The following is a 19097-nucleotide window of genomic DNA, read 5'->3' as shown; positions in this document are numbered from 1 at the left end:
TCTGGAGAGAGGAGCGAATAGTCAAAGTCATTTGTAGCGTCGGACGCCTTGTTTTTATTGTCGTAGGGGTCAAATCCGTACTGCTTGAGTATACGATACAGTGCTTGCAGTATGAGTTTCACTTTGACGTCGTCACTCTCCTTCGAGGAAAGAATGTTTCCGATGGAGGTGGTCACTTCAATTCTCTTGGCCATTGGCGAAAAGGTTCAACACGGCGGAAAGCAGGAGAGGAACCACCGACGAAAGAACGCCCTGTCCTCGCTGCTGAGACAGATAGCGCTTCAAACGTTGCGGATTCTTGTGAATCTTTTTGTAGGCGAGCCGTCGTAAAAAGCGTTTGTGCTTCTTCAAACGCGCGAACGTATCTGGAGCTAGAGCCACCTTTCCGTTCAATACATTGAGGCAAATTTCGGAGAGGTGTTTCATGTCGGACGAGGACGAACGTCTCAAGACGTCGCGGCGGCGTGGAGGGGGTAGAGTGGAGAGTACTTTGAGTAAAGTGAGGTGAGGGCGGAGATTCATTTCGGAGCGTAGATATATTGACGTTCTCCCGGAAAGATATTGCTACGCAACCTGTGATCCTCGTGCGTATAGTTGTGAAGATCCACGAGTAAATATGCGTGGGGCGACGACATCGCTTGTTTATATGCGTCCAGAAAATACTCCAATCTTTTTCTGCCAAATAGCTGTTGGCCGAAATGTTCCATCTGGTGCACGCTGCGCACGGTGCGCCACAGGACGACGTAACTGGCGTTGTAGGATATTGTTCTAAAATGGCTACTGTCGAAAAAGATGTTTTGAACGAGTAAGAAGATCGACGCGTTGGCGTGGTGAGAACCCCGAATGAAAAGATCGGTCACCTCCTTCAAGGAACCGGCGTCGGTCATGTGATCGTCGACGACGATCAGCGTAGCGCGCGACGTGTCCCACTCTCGCGGTAGCTCCTTGGTAAATTTTACGGAGTCCCCGAATTCGTCCTGCATGCTCGGCGAAGCATATTTCTGCACGTAGAATATTTGTGACGGAGGCTTGTCCACCACGTCGTTCAGGTTCCTCAACACGTTAGCAACGAACGTAGATTTGCCGCACATGGAGGGACCGCTTAAGATACAGCGAAAAGGATGACGGAAACGAAAAGGTTCGGGGGAAGACATGTTGCGTGCGTACACGTTGCACGAAGAGAAAGAAGAGACTGAGACTCGAGGAGAAATGCATCGCTTTTATTTACACATCCTCGTCGTCGTCCTCTAAATCGGAACTGCGTTCCCAATACAGATTGTCCAGGCTAAAGTTGGACTTCTTTTTCGCCAGTCTGTCCGCCGCTAAGATGCGGTCGAGCATCTTCATCTTGTCCTGACACATTTCTTGACGTGCTTGCAACCATTCCAGACGGTGGACTTGAAAGGCTTCCTCCACGATGCCGCGTATAAATTCGCGAAGTTCTTCGTTTTTTGTCTTTTCCTTGCGACGACGAGAAGCGCAGGAGAATAAACCACACATGGCGTTTTCCACGTATCGGTCAGAATGATGACGCGAGCGCGGTGCGCGCTGCCTTTATACAGATAAACGCGCGCGCGCAAAGAACGGAGAATGAAAGCGAAACTGAAAAGCCACCCGTCGCCGCTAGGAGCGCGCGCGCAGCAGAGAGCCGAAACCGAAAACACCCGCGGCCGGCGCAGGGGGCGCTAGGAGCGCGCGCGCGCATGCGCGGACGGGTGGAGCAGAGGGCGCACGCGCATCCATAGCGGCCGCTGCGCGTCGCCTCTCTCAGTTTCTCTCGGACCGTCGCGGAAGACGGACGTGCGCTCCGCGCGCTCGCTCAGTTTCTGGCTGCCTCTCGTAGAGAGCAGACGTGTGTGTTCTCCGCGCTCGCTCAGTTTCTGCCTGGAAGTTGCCGCGGGGGAAAAGGTGAGTGAGTGATTTGACGCGCTCCTTTTCTCGTATGTTTGCCGTGTTTAGCGGTGACCGCGCTCGTGTTAAGCCTTTTCTCGCATGTTTAGACTTGTTTTGCGGTGTCCAAGCCTGTTGACGCATGTTTAGCGATGTGTGGTTCCCGCCTTGTGTTAGCTGCATAGTGTTGAGGTTATGCCCAAGCGCGCTCCTTTCCTCGTATGTTTGCCGTGTTTAGCGGTGACCGCGCTCGTGTTAAGCCTTTTCTCGCATGTGTAGCGATGTGTGGTTCCCGCCTTGTGTTAGCTGCGTAGTGTTGGGGTTAGGCCTAAGCGATCGTCCCCGTAAGCCTCTTTCCTCGTATGTTTGCCGTGTTTAGCGGTGACCGCGCTCGTGTTAAGCCTTTTCTCGCATGTTTAGCGATGTGTGGTTCCCGCCTTGTGTTAGCTGCGTAGTGTTGTGGTTAGGCCTAAGCGATCGTCCCCGTAAGCCTTTTTCCCCGATGTGTACTGTTTTCTGTTTAGCAGTAGCGGTTAGACCTTTTCTCTCGCATGCCTAGACTTGCTTGGCAGTGCTGTCATTTTTACCTGCCGCTAGTATCTTGTTCTGTCTTTCTCGTCTAGAGCTATGACGGTGGCGCCATCTGGTGTGATGCCTTGCAACTAAGTGGCCACCTGTCGTCGATCTCTGCAACTGCTGGGTGCAAACTACCAACATGGCGGGCGCTGGTCACTCGGGTGTTGCGGAGCGGCTTCTTCGCCGCGGCATCGTTGATTTTCGAATAAATTGTTTCTCTCCACTCTATTTCTATCTCTTTATTTTATTTTCTGCCTATTATTTTTATTTTTATGGACTCTCATGGTGCACAACGCTCAGCTGGTCTGGACACGAGTTAGACTTTCCCCAATTAGTGTGGTGGCTCCCTGGAGGGTGCTGATTAATGTGGGGGGTCCCAATTAGCTCTAATTGCTAATTAAATCGTGTTCAGGACAGTTGGGCGTTGTGCACCATGAGAGTCCAGTACCTACTACTAATGTATATATTTGTATATAAATATTGTTCAGCTGATGGTTCTCATGTGTTGAGTAGTCAACTTGCACTCATGTAAAGTGCTGCCGCACGATTGCATTCCTGTAAAGGAATCCATCTTGCTGCCCCTCGTAACGGGGCACCATTACAGGGTCGTCGTCGTCGGAATCTCTGGGGGACTCCCTAACTTCGCTGCCGAACTGCTTGGCGATGTTATGCAACACGCAGCACGCCGTGATGATGGAGCAGCAGTGCCGGGTTGCAACACGCAGTTCCGAGTGAAGGAAGTGAAACCGCCGCTTCAGCTGGCCAATCGTCCTGCAGTACATATCAACCATGTTGTACAATGAAATGTTACAAAAGGTACAGGGTCAATGAGCTTACCGTTCAACGACAGCCCGCGTTGTCGAATGCGAAGTGTTGTAATTCGCTTGCGGTCTGTCTCGTGGCTGGAGGAACGGAGTCATGAGCCAGCGTTTGCATGGGTAACCACTGTCCCCCAGGAGAAGTCCAGTGTGGACCCCACGTTCGAACTCCCTGCCTATGGTGCTGTCGCGCAGAATCCGGGAGTCATGGGTGCTTCCTGGCCAGTTTGCGACCACATCCAAGATCCTACAGTCAGCCGCTACGATCGGTTGAACATTGATCGAATGGTAGTTCTTGCGGTTGACGTAGGATCCCTCGTGTTCCGACGGTGCCTGGATGCGGACGTGCGTGCCGTCTACAGCTCCCACGACCCCAGGAAATCCAGCCAACTCGTAGAAGTCATGCTGCGCTGCTCTTACTTCCTCAACCGTTGGTCATCTGAATAAATATTGTAGATCGCATTGTAGATCGCAAAAGTAAGGGTCAAAGAAGAGCATAGACGTATACTCACCGGATGAAGCTGTTCACTCGCCTGCAAAGTGCAGCGACGACCCTGTGCAGAACGCAGCACGCCGTCGACTCGTGCACACTCACTATGTCACCTGCCGTGATTAGAAAGTTCCCGGTTGCGAGATACTGCAGCGTGAGGAGTACCTGTAGCGACGACGGAAGCGACTGACTTCGACGGGTCGAGGGCTCGATGTCGTGAGCGACAAGAGAGGTGATAAAGAATATCCCCTCTCGCGTAAATCGAAACCGTCTTTGCAGTTCACCGTCCTCCAGGTACTCCAGCGGGTTCTCTCGGTCCCGGTACACTCTCTGTCGTGACAGGGACAATGCGAGATACAGTTGGTGCCGACGACGAACCCTCGCTGCTCGTTTCATGGCGGCCGACATGTTAGTCCTAAGCTTTAGTGCGGTAGTTTAGGGTGCTCCTAGGACCCTTAGCCAGCGTCCTAAATTGCGCGGAGCGAGCGCCACCACTTTAGTGTTGTAGAAGTTTCGTGCAAGCCACTTACGGCTCCGGCACTACACTAAGTGGGGAACTCGTTAAGTATTACACTAAGTTTGTTTCGTGCAAGCGGGCCCTGCACTCTAAATCCGGCACCCGATATGTACCTCATGAAAGAGGACCCGCACCTGGGCCAAGCGGTACACATGAGGTACAGTCCTCAACCAGCAGGTACAGTTCGCGACCACTGCGAAATTCAAACGGTACAAGGGCTCCGAGACCCATCCGTACCGGCTAGGTACCTTTTAAGCGCGATCTATAGCAAATGTACCTCATGTGTACCTCCGTGTTTCCGGCGCGTGAGTACGAACGCCTTCTCACGATATCCATGCGCTGCAAAAATATTTCGTGTGATTCCGAATACCAGTCAATAAATTCCCTTATGCAGCAGTGCCGAAATGGATGAGCACTATCATTCTGTCAAAGAAGTGCAATAACTAGAACCCGTGACCGTGAGGGATCGCACGTTTGGGAAGAATGCGTTTCTTGCAACCGCTGCAAATCAGTTTGTTTTGAAACGTCGGGGACCGAGGATGAGTCTGCTCGGTCTTCGAAGAAATTCGTTCGACGCTTTCAAGATTGGAGTCATTTAAGGTGCTTATTATATCTATGAAGTAATTATTCGTCTGCACGACGCATTTTCGTTTATCTTCGCTCTGATTCGCAGTGGTCCTGATCACCGGCAGGCTGGACACAACGACTGAGGGACGGAGACAACGAACTTTGTGCTTCATGCAAGAACGTTGATGCGTGAATTAGAGGAGCCTAGATTGCACAAGCAAGTAGGCATGTTTTTCAGGCAAGCTATTTCGGTTGTTGGATTTTATTTTCTCCTAGGTTACGTCCAGGCGGTGTCGTAAATGGGTGGTTGGTGTTACGTTCTGCGGAAGAAACGGAAGTTGGGGAAGAACAGCAATCCAAAGGTGTGGAAGAGATAAAGAAGCGTGACCACAGAGCAGCTGCAATGGTGAAGGAGAGATGCAGTGGCCATCGTTCATCCATATACGTTCTGCCCCGTGTGTTCGGCGTTTGTGCATCATGACAATGCACGCTCGCGATGGACAAGCATCACCCCTGAAATGGATATAATTTTCGAATAAAGGTATTTGGTTGTTATATTTATCGTGCAGCGTAGCTTCCTGGGGCTGTTAATATATTGTGGTGGAGGGGAACCACCCCGACGTGTTGGCCTAAATCGCTGCGCACTATCCGTTACATGTAGCGCATGTGAGGGCGCATGTACATCTTAATTTTAAGAGGTACATTTTCTAAAAAATGTAGATTTTTTAAAAAATGTACCTCTTGGCCAAGTGGTACTTAACCGTTACATATGCGTTACCTGATTTACAGTGTGCCTATGGTACATGCAGGAAGTTTAGGTACGTCGCCTACAAGCAGTTGACCAGGTGGCTCTGGGGACCGTTAGGAAAACACTGCAGGAAGGTCCTATGCAGCATGTGCTGTACATGCCACAAGGGACAATTTTCCTTCCGAAGTGTACAAAGCCTTTCGCCTTCCTGATGTGTGATGCAGTAGGTGTACTCTGACAATGTGTGTGTTCATTCCCTTTCACTGAGGTGAAACTTTCACTTTTCTTTCAGGTGTTTGTGGACAGTATTCAACAGAGTTCGAGGTAACTCGTTACAAGTAACTCGTTACTGTAACTAAGTCCCTTTTTTTGGTAACTTGTAACGTAACTCGGTACTTTTGCGCCGTGGTAGCTTTCAGAGGAACTCGTTCCTTTTTTTGGTAACTTTGTCAAAGTAACTTAAGTTCCAAGTTACTTTTAACTCGCTTTTCACTCACGTCCACACATTTTCTTGCTTTCTCTCCGGTTCCTTCATGGCATATTTTGCAATAAAACGTGATATTCAATGAGTGACAGTATTTTATTCAGGAAATAAGAACTGCTGCCATTGAAATAAAGCTGAACCATTGTGCGCCAACAGGGGGCAAGATGCAAAGCGTTCGAATAAACCTCTACCAGAGAAACGTCATCATGACATATTGGTAGACAGACTGAAACCGAAACAAAGCGGAAGGACGGCTGGGTTCCACGAACGGGCACTTGTTCGCTGTCTCCCATTGAAAGAAAAGTAGGACCGAGGGTCTCATCCATTCAAGGGGTCATGCCGTAATCCCCTCAAGACTGTGGCTTTCGGGCGCGACCTTGTTAACCTCTAGCTTCGAGCGTAGTTCAATTCTACCAAATTTTGACGCTGTCGAACACTATGATGTCATTTATTTACAAACACGGAGAGGTCTATTGTTGGGCATAAAGGAAAACGATCTAAGCGTGTTGCACTCCTCCGCAGGCAACTCAAGGTCTAACTCAACTGCTCGCGCGCTGCACCTGCGTAATGCTATTTTGTGTCCGGAGTAACTTGGAAGAAACTCGTTCTTTTTGTTAAGTAACTCAGTAACTGCGAGTTAGATTTCATGCTGAAGAACTTCGTTATTGACTTACTTACATTTAGCACACGGTAACTTAACTTGTAACCAGTTCTTTTTGACGGGTAACTTCTCAATCTATGGTATTCAATGCCTGCCACGTAGACAGGTACACAGGCTGATTTGGTCGTGAAAACTGCAAGATCACAACACTATCCCTTTGACGCACAATACCGGGTCAGGCACACACCCTACTGTAGTAACCCAACAGCCACTACACAGTAAAATACAGTCTACAAACAACGAAGAATGTAAACATTGCTTTATTGAAAGAACACATGAACGATAACAGGAAACAGACACAGGAGGTATATCAATTTGCAATAGCTCCACTTCCCACCTGTATCGTGCACCAGACGAAGACAAAGTGTTTATTCAGCTCGCCCTGGGCTGTACCGTCATGGTGATGACGATCCCGATACATCTTCCCCTCAAACGATAAAAAAAAAAGAATACTGCTTATTTTTTTTCACAATCAACTGTTCAGCTGTGTGTGTGTGTGTGTGTGTGTGTGTTTCAGCATAACACAGCCTGTTGGGTTGTCGTCTCTGCCGAGTGGGACGCTGTCCTGTGGAGGTCGAGGCTGGCGCTGAAGGTGTGTGGTGTAGAGCAGGAGACGACTGTCGACTGTCGGATGGCGCTGTAGCCGCGCCAGACGGACCTTCGCCAAAGTCGTCGTCCCATTCCGGTCCCTCTGGGTCCGGCAGATATGGCTCGTTCGTTTTCAGTAGGTGCCTGCGGTTACGGCGAAGAACTTGGTAATCCTGTGTCACCACGTTGTAAGACCGCGGGGCAACTTGGCTCTGCAGCTTAGCCTTGAGGGCCCAGAGATTACCTTCGCGTACGCCGACTGTGTCCCCTCCTGTAGAGCCGTTAATGCCGGAGATTGCTTGTGTGGATGCGTCCTTTTCCACACTGGTGGTGGTACGTCCTGCGAAAAGACAGGTACGCGGGACCGCAACCGACGTCCCATTAACAATTCGCTCGGGCATCTTCCGTCTTCAAGTGGCGTCACGCGATAAGCTAGTAGGCCGAGCCAAAAGTCGTCCCCATTTCTCATGGATTTCTGTAGAATGCGTTTAACCACTTGAACTCCTTTTTCTGCCAAGCCGTTTGAACATGGAAAATACGGGCTCGACGTTGTGTGCGTGAAGTCGTATAGCTTTGCCAGCTGATGGAAGTCTTGGGATGTGAATTGTGGGCCATTATCAGTGCACACCTCCAACGGAATCCTGTGCCGTGCGAATATACTTCCTAGTTTTTTTCACCACTGTGTGTGCACTCGTGTTGTCTAGCTGTTGAACTTCCGGGAAGTTCCGAGTACGCATCGTAGGCAACTAGAAAAGACTTTCTGGCGTACTGGCACAAGTCGACTCCAATTCGTTTTTCCATGGACGAGAGGGTACTTGTCTCATTACTAATGGCTCCTGGGCCTGCTGGTAAGAGAAGTCCTGGCAGGTGGCACATCGTTTGATCAGTGACTTTGTCTCCGCTGAGGCCGGGCCAAAATACCAGCTGGCGAGCCCTTGTCAAGCATTTATTAATACCGAGGTGTCCATCATGAATTCGCTGAAGCATCTCTGATCTCATGCTTGTCGGTATTACAACCTTCGTGCCCTTGAACAGAAGCCCATCAATCACGGTCATTTCGGACTGCGCTGTCTTGAACTCTCCCATGATGGGTTGGTGGTTTTCCAGTTGCTCCATAATGTTACGCAGTGTGGAGTCCTTCGCAGTTTCAAGGGCTATTCGTGCTGCTGTTGCTTCACTAACAAGGCTCTTGCGAGTCTCGATAGCATGGACTTCGACGTCATTGCAGGCTACATGGGGGACTCTGAGTTATTTCCATGGGCCCGTGATAGCACGTCGGGGACGATCAAGTTTTTTCCCGGGACGTAAAGCAACTGGAAATCGTACCTCATCAAGCGCAAGAAAAAACGCTGGAGTCTCGGTGGCATATCGCTGATGGCCTTCTTCGAAATTGCTAACCGTGGTCTATGGTCCGTCTCCCTCTCCACCAGTATCTGTCTGCCGTAGACGAAGTCGTGGAACTTTTCCATGCCGAATACAATTCCAAGTGCTTCCTTTTCTATCTGGGAATAGCGGGTTTCTGATTCAGACAGTACCCGAGAAGCATGAGCCACTGGACGCCATCCTTGTTGATGTTTCTGAAAGAGTGCTGCTCCCAGACCTACCCTCGATGCATCGGCGGCCACCTTAGTGGGCTTGTGTAGGTCAAACAGAGCTAGGAGAGGGGCCGTAGTGAGTGCTTGCTTAAGATGCGACCATTCTTCCTCAGTCGCTCGGCTCCATTCGAAAATGCTCTCTTCCCAGAGCAGGGTTCTCAGTTGTTCTGTTTTTGTAGCTAGGTCTGGTATGTACTTTCCAAAGTAGTTTATCAGTCCTAGAAATCGATATAGTAGTTTCTTGTCAGTTAGGTGCGGAAACTCTTGTACACTGCTGATGAGCTGCGGACTGGGTCTAATCCCCTCGCTGGAGATGACGTCACCCAGAAAGTCTACTTCCGTTCTGGAAAATTTGCATTTTCCAGATTAAGTGTCAGGTGCTGCTCCTCTGCCCGAATCAGTACCACGCGTAAGCGTTCGTCGTGTTCCTGCTGTGTCTTACCCCAGACTAGAATGTCGTCGATGTACTCTAACACCGAGTAGTCCTTCAAATATATTGGCCATAGTCTGCTGAAAAACTTCGGGGGCTGATGATATACCAAACGGGAGCCTGAGGTAGTAATATCGTCCAAACGGCGTGCCCATAGTACAAATCTTGGCGGTTTCTTCGTCGAGGGGAATCTCGTGATATCCTGAATTGGCGTCTAAGGTGGAAAAAAACCGCGCATCGGCAAGTTCCGCTTGGATGTCCTCTCGTTTTGGTAACTGATAGTGTTCCCGTTTTAAGTGCTCATTTATGCGCCTCGGGTCCAGGCAAAGTCGCAGCTGTCCGTTCTTCTTTCGTGCTATGACCATTGGACTAACCCAGTCAGTTGGGCCGTCGGCCTTCCTTAGGATTCCGGCGTCAACCAGGCGGTGAAGCTCCTGTTCTACTGGTCGTCGAAGAGCATGCGGTATTCGACGAGCTGGCTGTACCACAGGAACCGTCCCTTCTTTAAGCTCCATTTTGTACGTTCGGTTGACGCACCCTAGGCCCCGGAAAACACGGGGGAAGTCGTTCAACATCTTTCTTCCTTCGTCAGTCATTTGAAGCACAGCGCCAACTCGGCTGACGAGTTTGAATTGTTCACATGCTGAGAGGCCGAGGATTAGTGTCCGCGCACGGGTTTTTTTTACAACAAAGAACTGCACGGGATCCGTATTCCCAGTATATGCCATCTGCAGCGTAGTGACCCCACCAGTGTGCGATTACTCCTCCGCTGTAACTTCGTAGTCGCGCGCTGGTATGCCGAACTTCGGCGCTGCTCACATTTCGCTGCACCCAGGATCTCGGCAGCAAATTAGCCTGTGCTCCGGTGTCAACCTTAAAGGAAACAGGATGTCCGGATACATGTGCTGAGATGATCCAGTCTGGCCCTTGCGATGTGCAGCTGCCGATCTCGAGGACGGAAAACTCCTCTATGCTGTCCTCAACAGGTGCGGCACTTATGTCATTCACTGCTGCTCGGCAGCAGGAAGCAAAGTGGTTGTACTTCTGGCAACGTCGACAAATCTTTCCAAAAACAGGGCAGGTGCCACGACGATGAACGAAGTTGCAGATCCCGCACCGACGATCCGCACCCCGGTCACTGTGTTGTTCTCGGGTCGAGTTCCGCGCTGTATTTACCTTGTCAACCCCCTTCTCTTTTTCTTCGAACGTGAGGCTGCGAAGTGTCTCTATGTCACTCGCTCGGCACATAGTAACTGCCTTATCCATGGTTAAGTCAGTCTCTCTGAGGAGCCGTTGGTGCAGTTTCTTGTTTGTAATTCCATAAACAATTTGATCTCGGATCATTCAATCTTCCAACGGTCTGCAAATTCACATGACTTTACTTGAATGCGTAAATCGCGATAGAAAGCTTCGAAAGTCTCACCCTCCTCCTGCATTCGTATCCTCAACTTATACCTTTCGTAGGTCTCATTCTTCTTGGGTATGCAATAATCCTCGAACTTCTGGAGCGCCTCGTTAAATGGTGTGCCTTCCGGAAGGTCAAAAGTTTGATACACTTCTTGTGCCTCTTCTTCCGCTACGTGAAGAAGCAACGCTACCTTTTGAGAGTCAGAGCGTCCCGATGATTTTGCTGCTCCCGGCTGTTGTGGACGCTCAGTGGCGGTCATAAACAGTTGGAGCCTTTGCTTGAAGCGTCGCCAGTTCTCTGCGACGTTGCCTGCGAAGCTCAGTCCTGCTGGAGCTCGCAGGCCTTCTATGATATCGGCGTTCGAAACGTGGGACGAAGGACACTTCTCAAGAAGTGCACCAGACGAAGACAAAGTGTTTATTCAGCTCGCGCTGGGCTGTACCGTCCACTGATCCAATCGAGATCAGTGGTACCGTCATGGTGATGACGATACCGATATACTATACCGATTAATAACAAATGAATGCATGATGTTTTCCTTTTCAGTACATAGATGTGTGCTACAAACATGTCCCAGTCCATAAGCTCTACTGGAGTATCCTCTTGCCTGTCAGACATCACGTTAGTCCATGACTTATTTATGAGTATAAGAAGACCCTCAGGTTGGGACATGCCAGTGACATCAACACAGGCTTCTCTTCAGACGCATCCCTGTCATCATTGGCTCCACAAGCATATAAGGAAAAACTGTACACCTTCTTTGCGCACATTCATCTTTGTAACCCTTTCTCTATTTCTAATATTAAATTTTTCATGATTTCCTTAATAGCTGTCGAATTCCTATGTAGATTTGTACAGCTACAAAGGCAGAATAAATTTGACTTTCAACAGCTGCATCTTCATATTGCCACGAGTCATCATCGAGAAACTTCCAGGGCAGGCACGAAACGGTACATCTCATCCCGGCGCATGCTGAAGAAGAAGCAAGAAGCTTCCAGACACATCGCCTGCTCTCTGGCAAACGCACGTGCTGTTTCTAGACTTTTCGGCACGACGCTTAAATGCTTGTGCGCTCCAAGCTGGAGCATTCATTCTTTGGACTCAGTTGTGTTCAGAGAGCTTTCACTCTTGTGTTTTGCTACCAAGTAGTCTAATAAACCGTTCGCTGTTTATTCGACGACTCGCCGACCCATTTCGCTTCGTGACAATATTACTTCTGCACTCATGAATGCCCTGCCAAAAAGAAAGAGAAGTATGTTAGGAAAACGTTTGGCATGTGACACACCTGTTCGCAGCCGTGTGGCCATGCCATAGGCCACGGACTTCATATAGGCTACTTATCCTTCGCTTTTGTCATCCTATCCCGTTGCATACAGTGTATGGCGTGGTTGTTGGCACACCATGCTGGAGCCTGGCCACCAGAACACACTCGGAAAAGCAACTCTTACCCCGTGTTTTACTCTTAGTAACCGTAATATGCGACGACGACGCCCACTGCCCTATCCGTTATCATGTATTTTGCTTGTAGTATCCGTTAATCCCCGCACTGTATCTGTTAAGGCACTTGTTTTCACCGTCATTTCTGCATTTCTCCTTAGAAATTGACGCATAGAATTTCCCCTTGACGGATAAACTAATCTCGAACTCATGACTCACTGCTTTTACGCTTATTCTTGGTTAACCTTGCAAAAAAAAACAAGAAAGTCTGCGTGTGCGTGCACAGTTTAGGCGCAGGCTTTCTCGATTGGATCTTCCGCGTTTCGAGCAACCCAAAGTTTTCGGCTGCGGTCCCTCAGGTGTGTACTCTGCTCGCGGCCGCTCGACGATGTTTATCAAATGGACACTAGGGCCACTCCGTTGTGTCGTGCCGTTTCACGTTTAGACTGCCCAGCCTGGACTTCAAGAGCGGCGGGAAGCACGTGCATCTGTCGTGAAGTAGAGCGCGTTCAGGAGGTGAGTGTTGCAAACTTTTCGCACCACCACGTGGGTGAGCCCTACCGATTTCATGTTTTATTCGGTGTGAATGCCCCTCGTTGTTATACAGAGCACAGGTGATGGTTGTACAAGCGCCAGTGGAGAGATAGTACAAACAACATCAACGTATTTAGTGGGTCAGCTGCGAGGACGCTGTCAAAACTGCGACTGTTCGGGATACCTGCGGGCTGCTGTAGACGCGTTTGCCTATGCTAAATGCCCCCCTGGCTGGTGTTTCATGTGTGGCCACCCACCAGCAGACAACGGTCTTGTAGGTGAGTTACCCTTCAATTCACGGAGTCTTGAATGAGTCTTCAATTTCATTAATGATGCTTTTCATTATCAAATATATAGGTGCAGCTGTTGCATCGGTTCGTCTAATTGCCCTGATGCAATTGTCGATTTCATAACCAAGATGGAACGCATGAGGCGGCAACAAACGTTCCTTCTTCGGAGGTCGTTCTTCTTTGTTGGAGCTGCAGCGGATGCGAGCGCAAGAGGAGCACGATGTTGCCTTTGGGGGACGAAGGGAGGGCACCTTGCACCGTTGATAGCTACAGAGCTTTTTCGTTTACTCATGCTATACGGTATACGTGCTGCAATAGGCGATAATATAAGAGTAAACATTTGACGGATGGCGTAACCGTCAGCCGTTGCCGCTTAAAATAAGAGTATGAAAAAGAACCATTCTTAACCCTTAGTATCCGTCATCGCCCCAAGCGTAAGGTGATGACACGTAAAATAGCGGTCAAGAATCGAACGTTTTCTTACTTTTACTATTCGTTGTTTTTCCGAGAGTGAAGAATCACCAAGGCAAATGTATCTCAGCAGTTCTAAGGACAGCAGCATCTTCAATCAGAGGGTTAGATATCGAGCAGTGCAAAGTAACAGGGGTACCTCAAATGAAGAGCCTACAAGGATGGCCAAACACTCCCTGATGGCCAGTGTCATATCCCATCCTGTAAAATTTCCGCGATGGAGACTAGGCCTGCATGCGGGCTGAAATGGCACAGGGCTTCATTTGCTTCACATTTTATGGAGCTTTTGGGGCTATGAATACAGCGTAAAGCTTTCGGGATTTTTTTTCTACGTTTGTGGAGTAAAAAGAGAATAAATAAACATGTGCTCTAAATTTAAGCAAATTTGAGTGGAAGGACTTCCAGTACGGTAAATTCAGGGAGAAATCAGGCTCAGTCACTCAAACTAACAGGTACTAACTGAACTATCAGGTTGTACCTGTTCGGTACAAATGACTGCATCTACATGTGACTGCGTCTGCCGCCAAACAAGTTAGTCAACAAAGCAAGTTATGATGTACACATCCATATACAGTATCAGCCGACTGCACTTTGTGTGTAGTTATTGGTACTTCCCACTTATATTTGAAACGAAGGCAGGTCATTGTGGGCAATCAAGTATTTGCAAGTAGGCTTCATTTCACTGCTGAAGCTTGCGTCATGGGAGCGGTCAGCTGAAAGATCACACAAATGATACCGCTAGAGAACACGTCCATGAAGGGATGAATGAACATTACCTCACTCTCATGGATGCAGGGGCTTTTTCTCTCAATGAGGCTAAGTTCCAGTTAGAGGCACATGTCACGGCAGCAGTCAGCTAAAGAATCACAAAATTATACTGCGACGAAAACCCATGAAGTGATGAAAGAACAGTACCTCAGTCTCATGGATGCAGGGTCTTTTTCTCTCAATCAGGCTAAGTTCCAGTTAGAGGCACATGTCACGGCAGCAGTCAGCTAAAGAATCACAAAATTATACTGCGACGAGAACCCATGAAGTGATGAATGAACATTACCTCACTCTGTTGGGAACTGCAGCATTCTTCTGGCAATCAAGACCTCCTTTGGTTGCCGTTCGTACTGTGCACTCATTGGTGCAGGCTCAGGGCTTTTGCAGGCTGCTACCATTTCACTGTAGCTCACATCTTGGCAAGTTGTCAGTGCTTCCCTCAAAAGATGGTCTACATACTCTGCCAAGAAAAGGAAATATGGTCATGCCAAAATCTCTCCCCTACACTCTGTATACTAAAGCCAAACCCATTATGGGTTGCTTTTGTCTTCATTGTAGAAACCACTTCCGTGGCCTTTTTCGTCTTAACTAGCTTTCTCCTGTACATCAGGCTACCATCCTTTCGACGTGCAAGTGGGCGGTCAGCATTTTCGTTAAAATGCAGGATAACGATTTGCGTCCTAGGTTCAAATGCATATACACAGGGAAAAATGTATCAGTAACAGTAAAACAACTATCCTATGTGCCAAAGTTTGCGGTAACTGTCTGAATAATGATAATAACATTAATAATAATAATACAATTCAAGTGATGCTTGAAATAAATAAAAAACAAAAAGCATGTACACTGGGTGTTAGATTACACACCTTGGACTAGACACAGACTGCCGCCAGCGCACAACTAGCCTTAAACACGATTAATTAATCGTCTAATCGTAATTGGGGAGCGTCTAACTCGTGTTCAGGCCAGCTGTGCGTTGGCGGCAACCTGTGTCCATAAAAAAGAAAAAAAGTAGAGATAGAGTGGAGAGAACGAGTTTAGTTGAAGATCAACGACGCTATCTTGAAGAAAGCGGTCCGGAACGGCCGCTGACCATCGCCGAGCGACGGAGCACAGAGGCAGGTTGCAAAGCACCGCAGCTATGACCACAAGTTCCGGACATCCTGTGACGTTGATCCTGAAGCTAACAACAAAAAGAAATAGGCACAGAAGTAGTAGAAGGGCGGGCCGAGGCTTCGGGTGGTCCACTCAGCAACTTGGACCCCTGGGCCCTCCCCCTGAGCCCTGCGCGTATTTTTCCCCGCGCGGCGCGTGTGTGGAGGGTTGTCCACGTGCTTATCGGCGGGGGGAGGGCTGCGCGCGCGCTTACCCACTCACATTTTTCAACCTGGGCCGACTTCTTTCGACATTTTGGAGCCTTGGCCGACTTGGGTCGCGTATTTTTTCTCTCACCCGGCGGGCGGCGCTGGGGTGGAGGCGCTTACCGGTGGATGGCGCGTGGCCGGAGGGCTGCGTACGCGCTTACCAGCTCACATTTTTCAGCCTGGGTCGACTTCTTTCGTCATTTTTCAATCATAATTTTTGTCCAGCTACAACAGGTGTGCAGTAGGCTGTTTACATGCAAAGGATAGCCATACACAAAAGTACAAGTGAAAATATATCTATTAAAGTCATTAGTGTCAGAAATTATGTTATGGCTCTGCGTGAATGGGAAAAACTTAGCCAAAAATCGGAAGCACAAGATACACATTACCCGTAACAAAGAATATACTTATTACAGGCATGATGCAATAGCATTGAATAGGTATCACAGATCAAACAATATTTTTTATTAACTGTAATCATACACACAAGTTTTCAGTGACTCAGAATTAAAATGCAGTAGCACATTTAATCAAAGAAGATGTTCTTAATCATTACGATTACAATCAAAATTACAAGTTTTATTATAAAAAGTCTGAGATGTGAGAACCTGATAGATGTAAGTAATTTCGAGCACAATATGGAAGCTAAGTTTAATATTCCAATATGACATAAATTTAAATAATCAATTTCTATTGAAGTGAATAGCGCAGACATAAGGCAATAATTCGAATCAACATGATCAACACATAGCATTAGTATAGAACCAATCATCCAACATGTAGGGAAATAATAGCTACACCATATCAAACCGAGAAACGATCACCATATTTAATCAAAGATATTCTTAATCAATATGATTATAAACAAAATTATAAGTTGTGTTATAAAAAGTCTAATATTCCTATACGTGAGAACCATCAGTGCAATAGCGGGAAGTTCTTATAGTTGTATGTAATTAACTGTGAACAGCAGAGACCGTGGAAGACTATGGGACACGAACACAAGAGGAAATAAAATCTATACCACTACAAAGAAGTTATTCCTAATCAAAACAACATAGTAATCTATCATTCAGAAAATCAGAAGAAAAAATCAAACTCATCAGAAAATAGACATGTTAAAAATGAACTTCACCACATAGCAGGCTCCTAGCCAACAACCAGATCTAATGATATCTGCCCAGACATGTACAAGATACTCAAAAATGTATTTAAGATAAGATAATAAATACTGGCGTTAGAATGTAATTAAGATAGAGTATAAATACATGAAGATTAAAGTAATTAAGATAGAGTACGAAATACTTCAAAAAGTATTTGAAATACAATTAAGATAATATTTATCCTTGAACGCAAAAAGTCACCAGTCACTGGTCAATGGGGCAAGTCGCCACTATGTGACATGAATCACCTAAACCCGGCGTATTACGCAAGCCGTCCCTGTGTGATAGGAATAGGAGTCATCTAAACACAAGTCCCAAAAAGGTGACAAAGAGATACCACATAACTCCACGAAGTATGTGTGACCCAGAACAAAGCAAACTTCTAGCAGGTCCCTGCTCGGCGAGGTCAGAATTCGGCGTTACCGCGTCAGGGCACACATAATAGAACCCTCCCTCGCCAAGGATTAGTACACACGGGGCAAGATCTCTAAATGGAGACTTCCAAGAAGGGCCAATGTCCAGGTCAAATCCGAGGGACTCAGGAAATTTCCACTGAACAAGCAAGATAATGGAAAGACGAGACACAGAAAGGTTGACAGGGAGATCCAAAATATGTAATTAGAGTATTGAGTAGAAAATACCATAAAATGTATTTTAAATAGAGTACAAATACACAAAACAAAAAGTATTGAGTAGAGTACCAAAATACCGCATATTGTATTTAAAATACAGTATTTTAAATACAATACTCTAAATACGTACAAGTCTGTATCTGCCCTGATTTGTTGAAGACGGGTGCTGATAGATGTATGGAAGACCACGAAAGACGAACGACAAGAACACAAGAGGAAATAAAATCTATACCACTACAAAGAAGATATTATTAATCAATATGATGACAATCAAATTACAAGTTGTATTATAAAAAGTCTAATATTCCTATACGTGAGAACCATCATTGCAATAGCGTGAATATCTGTCATAACATTTCGAGCGCAATAGGGAATCTCAATTTCATATTCCAACATTACTGAACTTTTAATTAATCCATTTCTTATTAAGTGAACAGCATAGACGTAAGGAAATAACGAGAAACAACACAATCAACAGCTACAATTAATAGAGAGCCAAACCTGCGCACCATCCAACACATAGAGAAATAATAGCTAATCAATCTATCAAAAGGCGAAATAGCACAGACTTAACACTATAGCACAGACTTAACGCTGAAGAACAGAGGAACACGCGGGGACACGTAAACAACAACAGAGGAAAGTAATCTATCATTGAACCATCATAAAATCGACCAATATACAATTTTCATTCTAACAAACACTACGAACCTTGATGGAGGTATCCAACAGAGGAAAGTAATCTATCATTTAACCATCATAAATTCGACCAATATACAATTTTCATTCTAACAAACACTACGAACCTTGAAGAAGGAGGAACCAGAGACAAGGAGGAGATAGGGACGGACACACTACGAACCTTGATGGAGGTATCCAACACGTAGAAAATATGCACTGTTTTCATCTCAGTTTTCACTCTTTTCCTCAAAGCCGGGAGACTGTATGCTTTTGTCCCATGCTTTATCACTCAAAGGGTTGGGGGCTATATTCCTTCGTCCAGCAAACGGGGTGCTCTAGAGGTCAGATAAGAGAGTTCAAAGGCGATATATTTTATTGTGCAGCGCAAATAGATGTCGATATCACTCGCGGGGATCACTATCTTTTCGCATCCTTTCCTTGAAACGGAATTCTTTCGTCAAAGTGGTTGTCAAGTCGACTAAGTTTGTAGAGATGCGATATTGTTATTGAACATGTAGAGAAAGTCTAAATTATTAATTGGTAGCAACGATACTCAATCAAACCCTTTCTTCGAGTTTTAAGTAAATTTCGTTCGGAAAATATTCGTAACTTTTAATATTCACGACATAAAGAATTCGCATTATGTTATAGTGTATACAGAAAATATCAATCCATACGATTAACTTCTCTGATATCGTGAAAGAGTGCTCGTCAAAGTGAGCGAGCTAAACCTTGCGTATTGTGAAATTACACATTCTACAACACTGATCATAAATCGCAACACCTGTTCAAATTTTAAACTCTTACTGATGTGTGGTAGTCACCACTCCTCCTGAATGTGAATCGATAAATTTTAGCATTTAAGTCACAATCAAATATCTTGTATAGTATATGTGAGTATATGCACAACTTTTTAATCTATATCTTTAAAAACATGCAAGAAATAGCGTGCAGTTTTGACGTTGAAAATTTAAAGAAGAAGAAA

General features: G+C 46.8%; 1 protein-coding gene and 1 long non-coding RNA gene across 2 annotated transcripts; both read right to left on the bottom strand.

Annotated features, from left to right (window-relative positions):
* Positions 1-2966: 2966 nt before the first annotated feature.
* Positions 2967-4182, bottom strand: LOC135389553 (putative nuclease HARBI1). Its single transcript, XM_064619589.1, has 3 exons — positions 3797-4182; positions 3304-3699; positions 2967-3237 (listed from the first exon to the last, which is right to left on the bottom strand). Exons 1-3 carry the CDS (start codon positions 4180-4182, stop codon positions 2991-2993), a joined length of 1029 nt encoding a protein of 342 aa, XP_064475659.1. The 3' UTR covers positions 2967-2990.
* Positions 4183-6879: 2697 nt separating this feature from the next.
* On the bottom strand, positions 6880-15629 carry LOC135388519 (uncharacterized). The gene is made up of 4 exons (XR_010421446.1): positions 14559-15629; positions 14420-14499; positions 14281-14360; positions 6880-14217 (listed from the first exon to the last, which is right to left on the bottom strand). It is a non-coding gene; the product is annotated as an uncharacterized LOC135388519 (long non-coding RNA).
* Positions 15630-19097: the final 3468 nt, after the last annotated feature.

Source organism: Ornithodoros turicata, chromosome 3, assembly GCF_037126465.1.
Source record: "Ornithodoros turicata isolate Travis chromosome 3, ASM3712646v1, whole genome shotgun sequence".
NCBI classification, from domain to species: Eukaryota; Metazoa; Arthropoda; class Arachnida; order Ixodida; family Argasidae; genus Ornithodoros; species Ornithodoros turicata.
The sequence above is the reverse complement of the archived record's forward strand: the minus strand, read 5'-3'. Positions and strand labels throughout refer to the sequence as shown.